This window comes from Oratosquilla oratoria, chromosome 17 (assembly GCF_046742065.1).
Source record: "Oratosquilla oratoria isolate Oo_2021 chromosome 17, ASM4674206v1, whole genome shotgun sequence".
Taxonomy (NCBI): Eukaryota; Metazoa; Arthropoda; class Malacostraca; order Stomatopoda; family Squillidae; genus Oratosquilla; species Oratosquilla oratoria.
In genome coordinates this window covers 27,639,744-27,655,936 of record NC_134793.1, presented here as the reverse complement: position 1 = coordinate 27,655,936, position 16,193 = coordinate 27,639,744, and the positions used below count along the sequence as shown (strand labels likewise).

Below are 16,193 nucleotides of genomic sequence, written 5' to 3'. Positions count from 1 at the left end.
TGCAATCATGACACAGTGAGTAGGATGCTTGCAATTGCAAGAAGCATCCTTGCATCGTGCAACAGTGGAACGCGCGCGGTTCGGTAATCGGTGGCGTACAAGTGAATGAATGACAAAGTGACAATACACGATCCGATGGTGCTTACTTGAACGAGTTGTTGCAGGAATCATGCAATAGTGTGCACGTCGAACCGTGCAGTATCATGCAATGCAGTTCAGCAGTGGAGCCCTACCGTGCGACGCGCTTTAGCGGGCCCCTAGAGGGCCGAACAAAGAGGCCCTTCATCTCAACCCCTTGGATACAGCGCTTTGGTAGAGCGCCCCCAACGCGACCCTGACCCACATAGGGAACGCGCTTACGTCACGCAACACCCCAGCTGACTCGCGTAGACCGCACCCCCAAGCCCGGTCCATGGCACAAAGGAGCGATTCACCTTCGTCGCAAGACAGCGACGTCGAATTACACGCCCCGCCGGCGCTCACGCCAAACGTGACGCTTCCGCGGGATGGCGGCAGCAACGTCGAGCAACGCCTAGCGGTGATGCAAGACGAACGGAGGGAAGACCGTGCGAAAATGGACGCAATGGCGGAGACCCTTCAACAACTAGCCCTCGCCACCCGCATGACGCCCACTCCATCGAGCCCTCCGCCGACTTTGCCCACCCCGGCCCCGCCTGTCGCCGGAGCGCCGCCCGCCCCCCTGCCGCCGGGCAACCTGACGGTCCCACGCCCGCCACCGTTGCAGGCTGACGCCCACTTCCAGTCGTTCCTGTCGTGGCGCCGCGGCTGGGCCGACTACGCCGCCATGGCCGGCGTCAATAGGATGCCGCACGACATACAGCTTATACAACTCAGATCATGATTGTCTCTCGGCGTACAGGCGGTTTTACGGAACTCGTTGGACATCCTCCACGATACCCCACTCTCGGCCGACGAAGAGCTCGACCGGCTGCAGTCCCACCTCCGGGACGCGCGAATCGAGGACCTCCGCCGCCGTGACCTGTTCCAATGCAGGCAAGAGCACGGCAAGTCCTTTGATGACTTCTGCGGCCGCGCCAAGGACAAGGACCGGGAGATAGACCTAAGCGCCGTCGCTTGCGCGGAGGTCCAGATGAAAACGGTCATACTCATGGGCGTCAGGGACGAGGAACTCGTACAACGCATCAGCTCCCTCCCCGGAACCGCGTCACTGCAGGTGTGCGCCGTTTCGGCATATAAAAGTGCTCAACGCCAGGCGCGCGCATCCCCACCTCAGCCGCCCCCCGCACCCTCCTCGCGACCCGGTGACGCCTGCCACAATTGCGGGACCAAGGGACACCGCCCTCACATCCGCCAGTGTCCTACCAGGAACGCCCGATGCCGCGCCTGCCGCAAGAAGGGTCACTGGGAGAAGTATTGCAAGTCGTCCAGGGATCGGGACGAGAATCACCACGAGCCGCCAAGCCACAGTGCCCCCATACCTCCCCCTAGGGAGGCTAGCGCTTACCGCCAGGTGTCCGACGGCTCCGGCCGCTCCCCGACACCTGTCAACATTCACATCCACTTCGGGAACGTGTCCTCGAGCTTGCTTATGCTGCCGGACACAGGCGCGGACGTCACAGTGATAGGCGCCCGGCACCTGGGCACACTGGGGATATCTAGGGCTAGCTTGCAGCCGCCAATTTCAACGCCGACATACAGGGCCGACGGGTCCAAGATGTCCCCCCGCCGTGTGGCGCTTCCAGGCTACTCTGACGTTCGGCAACAGAAGCTGCACCGCCTACATACGGGTTCACGAGGGGGTCAAAACCCCGCTCCTCTCCTTCGGCCACTGTCGGGAGTTGGCAATAATCCCGCCCGACTTCCCAAAGCCTATCCTCGAGGTGACGTACGCAAAGAAGTGCGCCGCGCTAGCACTTCCCTCTGACAGCTCGCCAGCCGCCACCCGCGACTACTTCCTACGGGAATTCAGCGACATGCTGGTCTCCAAGGATGATCTCCGCTCCAAGTCCCTAGGGAAGATGGTGGGTCCCCAATGCGAATCCACCTGAAGACCGACGCGGTGCCCTTCGCCATCCACATGCCCAGGCCGATACCGTTCGCGTTCCGTGATCAAGTGAGGGAAGAACTTGACTCAGTGGTGCAGCAAGGTATCATCACGCCTGTCGGCGACGAACCTTCGGAATGGTGCCACCCGATGGTCCTCGTGGCCAAGAATAAGGGCGTACGCATCACGGTCGACCTGACGAAACTCAACTCTCAGGTAACGCGCCCCACTCACCCTTCGCCCACGCCGTTTGCGGGGGTCCGCAGTGTCACCCCCTCCGCGAGGTTCTTTACGACGGCGGACGCCCTCCACGGTTACTGGCAGATAGACCTCGCAGAAGAGGACTAACACCTAACTACGTTCATCACCCCGCACGGGCGGTACAAGCACTGCCGGGGACCGATGGGCTTCGCAGCCACCGGCGACGCCTACTGCCTCCGGGGAGACGCGGCTCTGCAAGGCGTGGCCAACTGTGTCAAGGTGGTGGATGATATCCTTCTGTTCGACGACGACCTCCCCTCCCACTTCCGGAGGATCCACCACATGCTTATTAGGTGCCGCGACCACGGCATCACGCTTAACAGGGAGAAATTCACAGTCGCCGACCCCAGCGTCAGCTTCTGTGGCTACCGCCTCTCCGCCGACGGCATATCCGCAGACGAGGACAAGGTAAGGGCCATACGGGACTTCCCCACGCCCGCCAACCTGACCGACCTAGGCTCATTCATGGGTTTGGTGAACCAATTGGTGGACTTCACTCCGGCCATAACGGCGGCGGCTCAACCCCTACGGCCTTTGCTAAGTCCCAAGCGCTCATTCACCTAGACCCCGGATCACGACAAGGCTTTTGCCGACGTCAAGCGAGCTCTGTCGTCACCGCCCGTGCTGGCGCCCTTCGACCCCGCCCTGCCGGTGGTACTGCAGACGGATGCGTTGCGCCTTTATGTCATCGGATACGCTCTCCTCCAGGACCACGGCCAAGGGCACCTGTGTCTCGTCCAGTGTGGCTCGCGGTTCCTGACGGACGCCGAAACCCGCTACGCCACGACTGAACGGGAGATGCTTGCTGTTATGTGGGCTGCGTCCAAATGTAAACTGTACCTGTTTGGAGTGCCCCACTTCACGTTGCTGACAGACCATCGTCTGCTCATCCCCATCCTCAACTCATACACCATCGACGCCGTCGAGAACCCCCACCTACAGCGGCTCAAGGAGAGACTCTCGCCCTTCGTCTTCACGGGGAAGTGGTGGGCAGGGAAGCAGCTCTGCATACCCGACGCCCTCTCACGAGCCCCGGTCTCCCGCCTTACGCCGGAGGACGAGGCCGACTGCGACAAAGACGCCGCGCATGTCAGGAGCGTTGTCGCCAACAACGCCGGCGCCCGCGAGGACGGCCCGTGGCCCGACGCCGACAGGACACTCCAGGAACTCCGGGCCGCGGCACAGGCGGACCCCGCCTACGGCCACCTGCTTACCTGCGTGCCCTCCGGGTTCCCGTCCAACCGGCTTGCCCTACCCAGCTCCGTCCTCCCGTACTGGAACTCCGGGACGCCCTCTCTGCCGACAGGGCTCTGGTGCTCTACGGCCAGCGTATCGTGGTCCCCGCCGCTCTACGGAAGCGTACGCTGGCCCGCCTTCTAGACAGCCACCACGGCGTGGAAGCCACCAAGTGCCGGGCTCAACAAACCGTCTTCTGGCCCGGCATTGACTCCGACATCAAGAGCACGGTGGAGGCCTGCGAGCTTTGCCAGGTGCTGCGCCCCAGCCAGCAGCGAGAACCCCTGCTGTGCGACGACCAACCCACCCGGCCCTTCGAGTCCATGTCTGCCGACTTCTTTCACGTCGCAGGAAAGTCATTCCTGGTTATAGCGGACAGACTCTCGGGTTGGCCCGTCATCGTGCCCTGCGGCTAGGAGACGACAGCTACCAGAGTCATTCAGAAGTTCTGCTGCTACTTCCGGGAGGTCGGCGTCCCCTTCCGCCTTCGCACTGATGGTGGCCCCCATTTTTCAGCGCTGAGTTCAACCGCTTCACGGAACGCTGGGGCGTCCACCATTTGGTCACCTCCCCGAACTACCCCCAGTCTAATGGACACACCGAAGCCGCGGTCAAGGCAGCTAAGCACCTCATTCTAAGACCGCGCCCACCGGCAACATTGACTGAGAGGAGTTCGACCGCGATCTCCTCGAATTACGGAACACCCCGTCCCTGGCCGGCCGCTCACCTGCCCAGGTCCTATTCGGGCGCCCCCTCCGGACATGCGTCCCGGTCCACCCGGAGTCCTTCTCACCCGAATAGCAAGCTCACTCGGAAGAATGCGATCGCAAGGCCGCACCTCGGGCCACCCAGACGGTTCGGAGATACGACAAGAACGGCCGGCCCCTCACCGCCCTGGACGTCGGCCAGCGCGTGCGGATTCAGGACAGGACGTCCCTCCGGTGGGACAAGGTCGGCGTGGTGATGGGCCGTGGCAGGTCTAGGGACTACGAAATTCGCCTCCCGAGCGGGAGAATCTGGTGGCGCAATCGGCCGTCCGGTGGCTCCGCCCCCCGGCGACGCCGCCACCGTCGCGCCTCTTCCCTCGCCGGCGGATCCACCTGCACCCCGCCGCTCGCTTCAGCTCACGGACGCTCGGGTCCCCCGCATCACCTCTGCGAGCGCGGTGTGTGTGTGGGGGTGGGGGTATGGTGTAATTGGCATAGGACTAATGCAAACTAGTGCAAGGGTGGAGTGATGCGTGCCCGACACCCAGACGCTTTCCAGTACAAGGACCCCTTCATACATTTAACAAAGACTCTATTTCTGTGTGCTTACAACACCTAGCACCTTCGCGGCTTCGCCCACGGGCAGTTGCTCTGTAGACCTCTTGGGTACTTGACGTGCCCCCTCTGTACGCATAACCTACCGATTAATAAACCCACGAACCGTACAACCTGTTTCACTGTTGCCCCCTTGCAAAATGCTTGCAATCAATCAATACACACACACACACACACACACACACACATATATATATATATATATATATATATATATATATATATATATATATATATATATATATATATATATAGACACACACATATACACTCGTGTATATATTCGAGTCAGACGCCTCCCATATGTCTTAATTCGTGTCATGTAACCATAATTCTTTTCATGTATTAAGTTGGGGCATATATAGAAATATGCGAGTGATGCCACATGAATAAGAAATTTCCAGCAAGATATAAGTGAAGGGTTTTGCTTGTTTTCGATAAAACGTCAGATCCCTCTGGGGTGCTTCAGATTGAAAAATCTCAGGAATACACTGTAGTTTTAAATCCCTTCCCTATGGAATTTTCCAATAAAACTGCCACAGGATATGTTTTGTCACTTTTAATATATGTATGTAAAATTTGATTGTGACATTTCACTATTCAATGGTAAGTTTATGGTGCTCCAGACCTGCGAGTTCTCTGGTAGGGAGGACTATACTGAATGTTACTTTTCAACCCCATCCCTATGGAATTTTCCAATTGAGCCACCACAGGATATTTTTAACCATTTCTATCATACAGTATGTACGCCAAATTAGATTGGTATATTTCACCATTCAGTAATACCTCAGGGTGCTCCGGAAAAGCTCCAGCATCTCCGGTTTTTTAGTGAGTTTCCAGTATAAATCCTTTTTTGCTGCTGAACACGGATGTCATTCCTTTTCTCTTCGTTTTATTTTATTATTATTTTCTCTCCCGTAAACCTTTTTCTATTCCTTAGGCTTAAGCTAAAATAACTTTCAAGATAACCAAATCTGAAGTATTGGTAAATTCACGTGTGATATGAATAGAAAAGGAAACGGCGCCTTTGGATGCGGCGCTGTTCATATTGATCATGACAAGTTAGGACAAGTTCTTTAGATAGGCAGCAGTAACAGGTACAGATGCAGGGAGCTGTATTTTCCTTGTTAATAAGGAGAGGTGCACTGTGTATATATATGATCTCTTTATGGCATGAAAACTTTACTGCTCTGTAATTGCTCTAACGTCTTTTGATGTATGTGCTCATTTACTGATAAACTGTATTTATTTATGTGGGGAGTTTAGCATACATTGGGAACATATACCCGCAAGGAAATCGGAAATACAGACTAAGATCAAACCTTATCCGATAGTGTATGGTGCTTCGCATTTATAGACTGTTATTATCACTGGTCAAGGACCGATCAGTAATTTTCACCAATAGCGGCTTAATAGTAAATGCATACGCCAAATGTCATTTCATGTCAAACTTCAAATCATGAAATTTATTTAACTCAACAGTTTTCAGTACTTTCACTGCATCTTCCACAGTTTTCGAAGTATCCGTGAAATCTCCACCACCTCACTAGATTTCTAACCCCGCTGCAGAGGAAGATATAAAGGTTGAATTCTCCTGAATAATTGTTTATAGTCTTATAGGCAGATTCTAAGAGACTGAGTAGATGATGGCTAAGTTTGGAAGAGTACGTGAAAGAAATGAATGTGGGCAAAAGCAAAGTGACGAGATATACAAAGATTGATTAGGGTGATACATAACGAATGCCAATGTGAAGGGGAAAATAATTTGGAGAATTAAGTATAGCTGCAATAAATGGTAGTGTACAGGAAGCAAATAAATGTCAAGATGGACTCCTATCACCTATGTTATAGTAAATATTGGAGAGGATGCAACTAGATTGTATGAAGTGACTGTATCCATATTTGTGATAAAAGCAGAAATGAAGGGGCAGCATATTTTTCAGTTAAGTGTTTGAGAAAATAATATGGTTCGTATTATAAGAATGGATAGGGTGAAGCATGTGGAGGTGAGGTAGAGAATAGGGATGGGAAGGGAGTGGTTGGATTGGGTAGATCGAGAGGGCGGCAGTTTGGGCACGGGAACAATGAGGGAAAAATTAAAGATGTCATATGTCACTTGATGAAGCAATAGGGGTGAACCAGAGCTGCCTGTTTGGCCCTGCTATATAAGAGTAGTGCCTTGCTGTATATAATTTTCTTAAGTAGTGTGGGTAGGGACAGTGATGACCCTTCATCCAAGAGGTACTGGAATGAGAGGGATGGAGAAAAGAGCTTTGGTTGTGAATTATATTGGTGTACTTTGCATGGTTATCCCCAAAGGAGGGAAGGGCCCTTGGTATAGATATATACTGTATTGTTGTCAGTTCTTATTACCTTTACTGGTAACCATATACTATAATTAGCATAATCTGTACAAAATAGGTCAGTCAACTTATAAACTCACCTTGTATGTATGAGGATTTTAATTATTGAACACAGGTATGTAATTGAAGACCACGATGAATTACAAGACTGGAATTACTAGCTTAAAATTTTGTCAAGTAATATAGCATTTCTTTAATAACCCCCAGACATCAGCCCCACAGAAAAAAAAATATATATATTGAAATAAATTCCACACTGGGATGCTTGTATTCAGGACACCAACATTAAATTGGTATCAGCACAGGATAGGTCTGGCCACAGATTCAAACTGCCCAAGATGCAGTCACTATATACAACTTGGGGTGAAGGATAAATATATATTCCTTAGCAAATGTTTCTTATTTCATCAAGACAAAATTGCATAATGTTAGTTTGACTTCCCTAGTAATTTACTGCACCAAAATTTGAAAGGTCAAATGCCAATATTTCACAGCCCATTTTATGACATTACGTTTTGTTCCTTGAGGAGCTAAGATGAGAAGAGGGAAAGGGTGGTCGATGGCAGTGGAATGGGTGGGAGTAGATATGTACCTTTGATTTGGCTACCTCCCTTATAAGGGGGAAAAGGCTCTTGGTATATAGATAGAAGTTTTGTGTATCTGGGCCCAGTTTAGTAGTTGCACTTTGCTTATATCATTTGATCTGTGTTGGGACCAAATAACAGATGCATATTCCAGTCTTGAATGGATTAGTTTTTCTAGGAATTCATTCATCATCTCTTCATCTATGTATTAAAATACCACTTGGTGTTCTATAGCAATTCATATACCTGCCACAGTCTCTAATATATGCTGGGTAACAGGTTGTTTTTCATCAGCACTCCCAAATGCTTCTCCTCTAGTATTTACCTAGTTGTATTTTGCGGGAAGGGGAGCTATGCTTGTGGCGTCCTGCCTTTGTATCTCACAGTGTTTAGTTTGCTTTTAAACTCATGTGTGTATTTATGTACAGATCTTTAAGATTCTACAGCATGCAGAATTTTTCACCAAATTTTTCACCAATAATATCAATTTTAGTCCTGAATATGAATATAACATTTATTTTGTGGAGAAATGATAGGAAGTTAAAAAAATAGAAATTTAATGTGCACCAGTGTGCGAAGTGCAATTACTTTTGTGCTAGGCGACTTTCTAACGAAGTTGGGCATTACGCAGCAGTATGTGAAGATACCGTGGAGAGTATGGATGTTGAATATAACTTGCAGTCATTGTTTTCAAATACCTAACTTAACCAAATCAAATCTAACCTAACCTAACCTAACCAAAACTAACCTAACCTAGCCCAACCCAACCAGAGGAGCACACATTTAAGAAATTGACAATATATGGCACACCTTAAGACAGAAATAAAAAACATTGCGGTGATCACTGTCAGATGCTAGACTCTTATCTCTGTGAATACATGTGGCAGAAATGAAATAGAAATGAGGATGTTTAAAAAAATATTATTTGACATATCCCAGTTCCAATGAATCATCAATGAGTATTGTCTTTTGTGTATTGCGCCATGTAAACTAGTGCGCATTAAATTTCCATTTTTTTTTTGTTAACTTTCTATCATTTCTTCATAAAATAAATGTTATATTCGTATTCAACACTAAAATCTGTTCCTAGCAAAAATTTGGTGAAAAATTCTGCATGCCGTTAAATGGAAAAGACCCTTATTTACAGCCCGATTGATTTATTTCATTTGTTTATTTTATTTATTTTCTTTTTATGTCACTGGCTAGTAGGAGGAGGGCAAGGGATAGATTTGATAAAGAGACCTTCAGGGCTGTACTTCCAGATGGAGGTGCAAGTGTTGATAGGTTTTGATGATGGGCAGTGTAGACTACACCTTTGACAGGTGTCTGTTGTCAGACCCAGCAATATCAGATGACAAATTATTTAGGGATATCCAAAAGACTCATCTGTAGGAATACTTTTAATTCTCCTCAGCTTTATTATGTAATGTGCTGCCATCATTTATATTCTATATGTAACTCTTGTTATCCCCTTGAATGGTTTTCTCATCTTAAACAGCAGGATGTCAACACAACACCTGGTCCAATATGTTGTGGTGAGGACTGACCTTCTGACTGTCCTGGCATGGCCTGTGGGTGCCGTCATTGCCCAGGCTTGTCATGCCACTGCAGCAGTTACTCATTTATTCCAGAATGATGAAAATACAGTCAAATACCTAGCCAACTTGGACAACATGCATAAGGTAAGATAATTTTATTTTATTTTATCCTATGTCCATTCTTTAGGACTACCATGTGTAGACTGACACTCTTATTTGGTTCCTCAGCATGGATTGTGCTCAGAATTAGTTTATATATTATTAGCAAGAAGCAGGTTTTATTAATGTGATAGGGTAAAAACTAGATATAATTGTTAGGTAAAGATTATGGCATGTACAGTTGTGACCATTGCCAATATGCTATTAAAAAAAATTCAATTTACACAATGCACAACTGGAAATATGTATTTTGGGCAGGGGATTTTCTTTTCTTCCTCCATAGGTTAGCTAACAAAATAAAAAGATTTCTATTTCTTGAAAAGGCATCAATAATTAAGTTCAATACATACATATACCAAAGGCTTTTTCCTCCTTACAAGGGAGGTAGCCAAAAAACAAAGGCATAAAAACCATTCCCATACATAAATACATACATATATATATATATATATATATATATATATGTATATGTATAAATATATATATATGTATATTTATTATATTATGTATATATATTTATATATATATTTATATATGTATCTATATATATATGTATATATGGATATATATATATATATATGTATATAGATATATATATATATATATATATTGTATATATATATATATATATATATATATATGTACACGTGTATGTATATATACGTGTATGTATGTATACGTATATGTATATATATACATATATGTATATATACGTATATGTATATATACGTATATGTATATATATGTATATGTATATATATACGTATGTGTATATATATACGTATGTGTATATATATACGTATGTGTATATATATACGTATGTGTATATATATACGTATGTGTATATATATACGTATGTGTATATATATACGTATGTGTATATATATACGTATATATATACGTATGTGTATATATATACGTATGTGTATATATATACGTATGTGTATATATATACGTATGTGTATATATATACGTATGTGTATATATATACGTATGTGTATATATATACGTATGTGTATATATATACGTATGTGTATATATATACGTATGTGTATATATATACGTATGTGTATATATATACGTATGTGTATATATATACGTATGTGTATATATATACGTATGTGTATATATATACGTATGTGTATATATATACGTATGTGTATATATATACGTATGTGTATATATATACGTATGTGTATATATACGTATGTGTATATATATACGTATGTGTATATATATACGTATGTGTATATATATACGTATGTGTATATATATACGTATGTGTATATATATACGTATGTGTATATATATACGTATGTGTATATATATACGTATGTGTATATATATACGTATGTGTATATATATACGTATGTGTATATATATACGTATGTGTATATATATACGTATGTGTATATATATACGTATGTGTATATATATACGTATGTGTATATATATACGTATGTGTATATATATACGTATGTGTATATATATACGTATGTGTATATATACGTATGTATATATATACGTATGTGTATATATATACGTATGTGTATATATATACGTATGTGTATATATATACGTATGTGTATATATATACGTATGTGTATATATATACGTATGTGTATATATATACGTATGTGTATATATATACGTATGTGTATATATATACGTATGTGTATATATATACGTATGTGTATATATATACGTATGTGTATATATATACGTATGTGTATATATATACGTATGTGTATATATATACGTATGTGTATATATATACGTATGTGTATATATATACGTATGTGTATATATATACGTATGTGTATATATATACGTATGTGTATATATATACGTATGTGTATATATATACGTATGTGTATATATATACGTATATATACATATATATATATATACATATGTATATATATATACATATGTATATATATATATATATGTATTTATATATGTATTTATATATGTATTTATATATGTATGTATTTATATATATATGTATTTATATATATATATTTATATATATATATTTATATTTATATTGGCTGGAAGGATGACCTTTTATGGTCCCCTCATGGTTGAGAGGGCGGGACAGTTTCCCACGTACGCTCATTGGCGTACGGACAAGCCAGCCAATGAGCGCACGTGGGAAACTGTCCCGCCCTCTCAGCCATGAGGGGACCATAAAAGGTCATCCTTCCAGCCAATCATACGCTGTATTTCTATATCTTTGTAATATATAAACCCATGTATTTCTTCCATCTTTGTATTTTGATAATGACTCAGGTAGAGCCGAAACGTCAATAATAATGACCGGAATAGAAAATCTACTCTTTCCTTTACCCATTGCTATAAAGGATACCTTCAGGAAGTTGGAAACTCTGAAGAAGAAATTGATCAGTGCTGAATTTGCAGTTGCTTTTAACCAAGCCTGCCTAAGAGAAAATTTACTCCCGCGGTATACAAACATATATGTATATATATATATATATTAATTTATTTATATATATATATATATATATACATATATATATATATATATATATATATATATATATATATATATATATATATACACACATATATATATACACACACACCAAAGGCTCTTTCCACTTAACAAGGGAGGTAACCAAAAAACAAAGGCATAAAATCTACTCCCACCCATTCCATCCCACATACTCCACTCCCATTCACCCCTCCTCCCTCCCTCTTATTCAATAAAAGTAACATGTTTGATAATGTGTTACAGGTTGTACTAGGCATAGATGGAGAACCCAAACTTCGAACCTTAGCAGAGAAGTTGAAAGAAGGATCTGTGGACCACAAGCTGTGGATTGAACAGCCTGAAGATATTCCAACGTGCCTTGTCACCAAACCTTATCCAAAAGAAGAAATCCAGAAGTTTTTTAAGAAACTAAAGCTTTTCAAAGCAGAACCATCTTCAGTGATAGATGTTGGGAAATCTAACTAAGGTGCATTCAGCTGATGGTGATACATAATATACCTATAGTCTATGATACTGTTAGCTACTCAGGATAATGTACTTTTTAAATTAGACTATCATCTGTAATTCACATCAGTTGTTACTTGTACCTTGAACTTAAGGATTTATTATAAATTATGTGTCTTGGTTAGATAGCACCAGATGAACATTTGTATAGATTTCAGGAAACATCTGAATAATTCATCTTTTATCATCTACTAAGAATTTTGACCAGGCTGGCTTATACAGCAATTTTCCTATTCATCACTTCCTGTACCATGTGCCTGCCTTGTATTATGTAGCCTTAAAAATAAATTCTATATTTATTTTTTCTTGTAATTTGTGCATACCAATTATATTCCTTTTTCATATTTCTGAGGAAATAGCTGAGTTTGGAAAGGTGTGTGAGAGGAGAAAGTTGAAAGTAAATGTGGGCAAATGTAAGGGGATGAGACACACCAGGAGTGATGATGATGGAGTGATGGTAGGTTGGATGAGAGATTGAAGGGTGGGAGGCTTGAGGAAGTGGAGAGTTTTTAAGTATTTAGGGTCATGTATGGTAGTGAATTTAGATGTTTTACTTATATTTGCTTTACTTGATCATGTCTGGAGGTCAAGGCCTCACAACCATGGTGCTCTATTGCTGTGTCCCATTTGTTAAGGTTCAGCTGGTCTAGGATGGAATTCAAGAGTGTTCTGCAGAAATGAGTGTGTCCCAGGACAAGTAGCTCATCTGGTATATCCTGTAGAAAACTGTCCAACTTGGTAATTAATTGGTGTACTGAACAACCAGTAAGATCTCTCACGGTTTTGGGGGACTTCATTGTTTTGCTTCACTGATGTTAAACCTATGTCTGGACTTTTTGGGATGCCTGGCTGGGCAGTGTGTAAAGCAGAAGTGGATGGAATGAACTTGAAAGGAAGACTAAGAATAAAGTGAAGGGGACACGGGATGCTCAAGGAATGAATGTTCAGCAAGGAAAAGAAAAAGCAATAGATATGAGTGAATGTTGAGAGATTGTAAATAGATGGAGGAACAACATGGCCCAAAAGACTGTTCTTGTCTGCTCAGGAAGTTTTTAAAGTGGATGAAGAAGGGGTTATCATATAATGAAGTTGTGGGAAGGACTCAAGACAGGTACCTGCATGTGATGGTCCTACAAAATAGCTAAATTGTCCATTTTCAGAACCCATCAACCCCCTCAAGTCCATCAGGAGGTACAGCTCTTAGGGGCTGACACTTGGTCTATGGACTGGGCCCAATATTCTCTACCAACTTCAGCTGTATTTCTTGCACTTTTTCAAACATGGGGAGCTGATAACTGGTAACTGCTCTCCTGTCCCTACAACTTTAAGTTGGTGATATGGAAACAGTTCCACACTGATAGAACACAGGCGATATTCCAACCTTTCTTCCCAGAAAGATCTGTGCAAGATTCAAAGGACCAATACAAGCCACTATGTAGGTGCAGGTTTTCCACTTAAGGTAGCAGCACACTAGGTATTTCTCACTAGCCTGCTAATTCATTTAAGTAGAAACAACATTACTCTTGCATCATATAGTGAGAAGCTGAATGATCAACTAAGGCTCATTGTTGATATGTTCTTACAGAAGACTAGAATATATGCATACATATACCAAGGCTTTTTCCCCCTTACAAGGGAGGTAGCCAAAAAGGAAAAGGCATAAAATCGTTCCCACCCATTCCATCCCTGAATAACTCCACACCCCTCCACCCTCCCTCCCATCTTAGCACCTCCCGGATGACGGGTCATCCCTGCACCTTGTCCATTGCCCTGGGTCAGAAGCAGTGTCGCAAGACACAGCAAGGCCGCTTCATTAAATCGGCGACCCCCCTCTCCGCCCCCCCCCGTGCATAAAAGAAGACGGGGAGAAATCCCTTCAAGCTGCGTCAAATTTTGCTCACACATACTACCTCACCCCCAATCCCCCCACCCATTCCACCTCATGCATCACAACATCATCCATATACAACCATTCTCCATTCACCCCTGTCTTCTGTCCTCTCCCGTCCTTCCTCAACAGACATTCCCCTCTTCCCCAAAGCCCCCTTCACCCCATCCATCCACCTCATCCTAGGACGTCCCCTCATTTCCACTCCCTCCACATCTGCCTTCCATATCTCTTTTACTAGTCTTTCTTCACTCATTCTTTCCATGTGTCCAAACCATCCTAATACTCTTTCATCAACCCTATCTCCCAACTCCCTTTCCACCCCTGTTCTCCTCCTCACCTCATTTCTCACTCTAGCCTAGTAACCCCCATCATACTTCTCAGACACCTCATCTCAAACACATTCAAACTCCTTCTCTCTTCCTCTCTTATGTTCCATGTTTCTGCCCCATACAGTGCTGTTGGCACAATCACTCCTTCATACAGTCTCCTCTTAGCATCCATTCCCAAATGTCTATTCCTCATTACACTTGTTAATCCACCAAGGCATTTACTTGCTTCTCTCAATCTACATTCTACCTCCACCTCCACTCTGCCTTTTCCTGCCACATTTGCACCCAAGTATCTAAAACTATCCACTTCCTCCAGTTGCTCTCCCTTAATGCTCACTTCCAGTCTGCTGCCACTGTAACTAAAGTTGTTTCTTTTCAAATGAAGCACCAAAACTAAGTAGCATACTAGCGAGAAATACCCAGTGTGCCACCACTTTTAGTCAAACTTGAGAAGGGGTGCCAATTTATAGGTGCCAAAGCTCTGGAGGGCCTGAACTTAAGCCTGCCATACTATACAGTGAAGAGATGAATAGAGGATTTCATTTTGCCATAAAAAAAAAAAAAAATGAGATAGAATTCTTTAAATGAATGAAAATGGTATAAAGTGGATAAATAATTTTGCAGAGGTGCTGGGGCAGTGCTCTGCAGAACTCCAGCATCACTGAAACCCTGAAGTTCCTGAGCTCAAGGCATTGATTGATTGAAGCAGCTCTGGCCATTAGCCTTGCAGTGGAGGTGCTGTGTTTCACTGCACTGGTTTTAACTTGTGTGTGTTTACTATGTACGGTATGTATAGTATGTATATACATACATATATGTACATATAGATGTGTGTATATATATATATATATATATATATATATATATACACCTCCATTTAATGGATTTTGGGAGCAACGGATCAAATATGGTGCAGCCAATTCTGTATGTTTCAGTTTAGTTTCCTGCATGTAGCTGCTTCGTGGTATTGTTAATGATCCAATTGTACTTGGCTGTATTTAATTGTGACCTATTTCTAAGCTGTGTAATGTATATATTTTGAATTGTCTTTCATATAAATGCAATAAAAGCAGTTACTTGTAATATAGTTGTTAGTGTTTTGTGTGTTTTTTCACAAAAAAATCTATTATCATGGTGTGAATAGATAAACATTCCATAACTGGTTCCCTGATCAATGTTGATAACAGTGTTTGGGGGCGGTCAGGTTTTTTTTTGTCTATCATAATACATCAACTGAGTGTGCAACTTGGTATGCCAATTAGGAAAATGTAATCTTTGTGCCAGCAATGATAGAAACATAAAAACACATACAAGAAAAAAAGTTATTTCCTCCTCTATCTCTTATTCTCTTTTTTCCATATGTGTGTCACTTTATCAGAAATTATCCCTCATGTCAACATAATGTTCTTGATTATTGTCCGAGTCACATAGAAAATACACCAAATCACTGGAGTACACCATT

General features: G+C 43.5%; 1 protein-coding gene across 11 annotated transcripts; it reads left to right on the top strand.

The window, feature by feature from the left end:
- The first annotated feature begins 5,572 nt into the window (after positions 1–5,572).
- LOC143034555 (putative peptidyl-tRNA hydrolase PTRHD1) lies at positions 5,573–12,813 on the top strand. 11 transcript variants are annotated; one of them, XM_076200769.1, is made up of 3 exons: positions 5,573–5,673; positions 9,291–9,474; positions 12,251–12,813. In XM_076200769.1, exons 1-3 carry the CDS (start codon positions 5,588–5,590, stop codon positions 12,470–12,472), a joined length of 492 nt encoding a protein of 163 aa, XP_076056884.1. In that variant the 5' UTR covers positions 5,573–5,587; the 3' UTR covers positions 12,473–12,813. The 11 variants fall into 11 exon arrangements, with proteins under 11 accessions (XP_076056884.1, XP_076056891.1, XP_076056887.1 ...); XM_076200776.1 differs by lacking the exon at positions 5,573–5,673 and adding an exon at positions 5,828–5,942; XM_076200772.1 differs by lacking the exon at positions 5,573–5,673 and adding an exon at positions 6,172–6,428.
- The last annotated feature ends 3,380 nt before the right edge of the window (positions 12,814–16,193 follow it).

Coding starts and splice junctions, on each gene's coding strand:
- LOC143034555 (XM_076200767.1), top strand. CDS start 6,663: ATGTCAAGATGGACTCCTATCACCTATGTTATAGTAAATATTGGAGAG. Junction 6,788..9,290: donor AAGGGGCAGCATATTTTTCA/GTTAAGTGTTTG, acceptor CATCTTAAACAG/CAGGATGTCAACACAACACC. Junction 9,475..12,250: donor ACTTGGACAACATGCATAAG/GTAAGATAATTT, acceptor AATGTGTTACAG/GTTGTACTAGGCATAGATGG.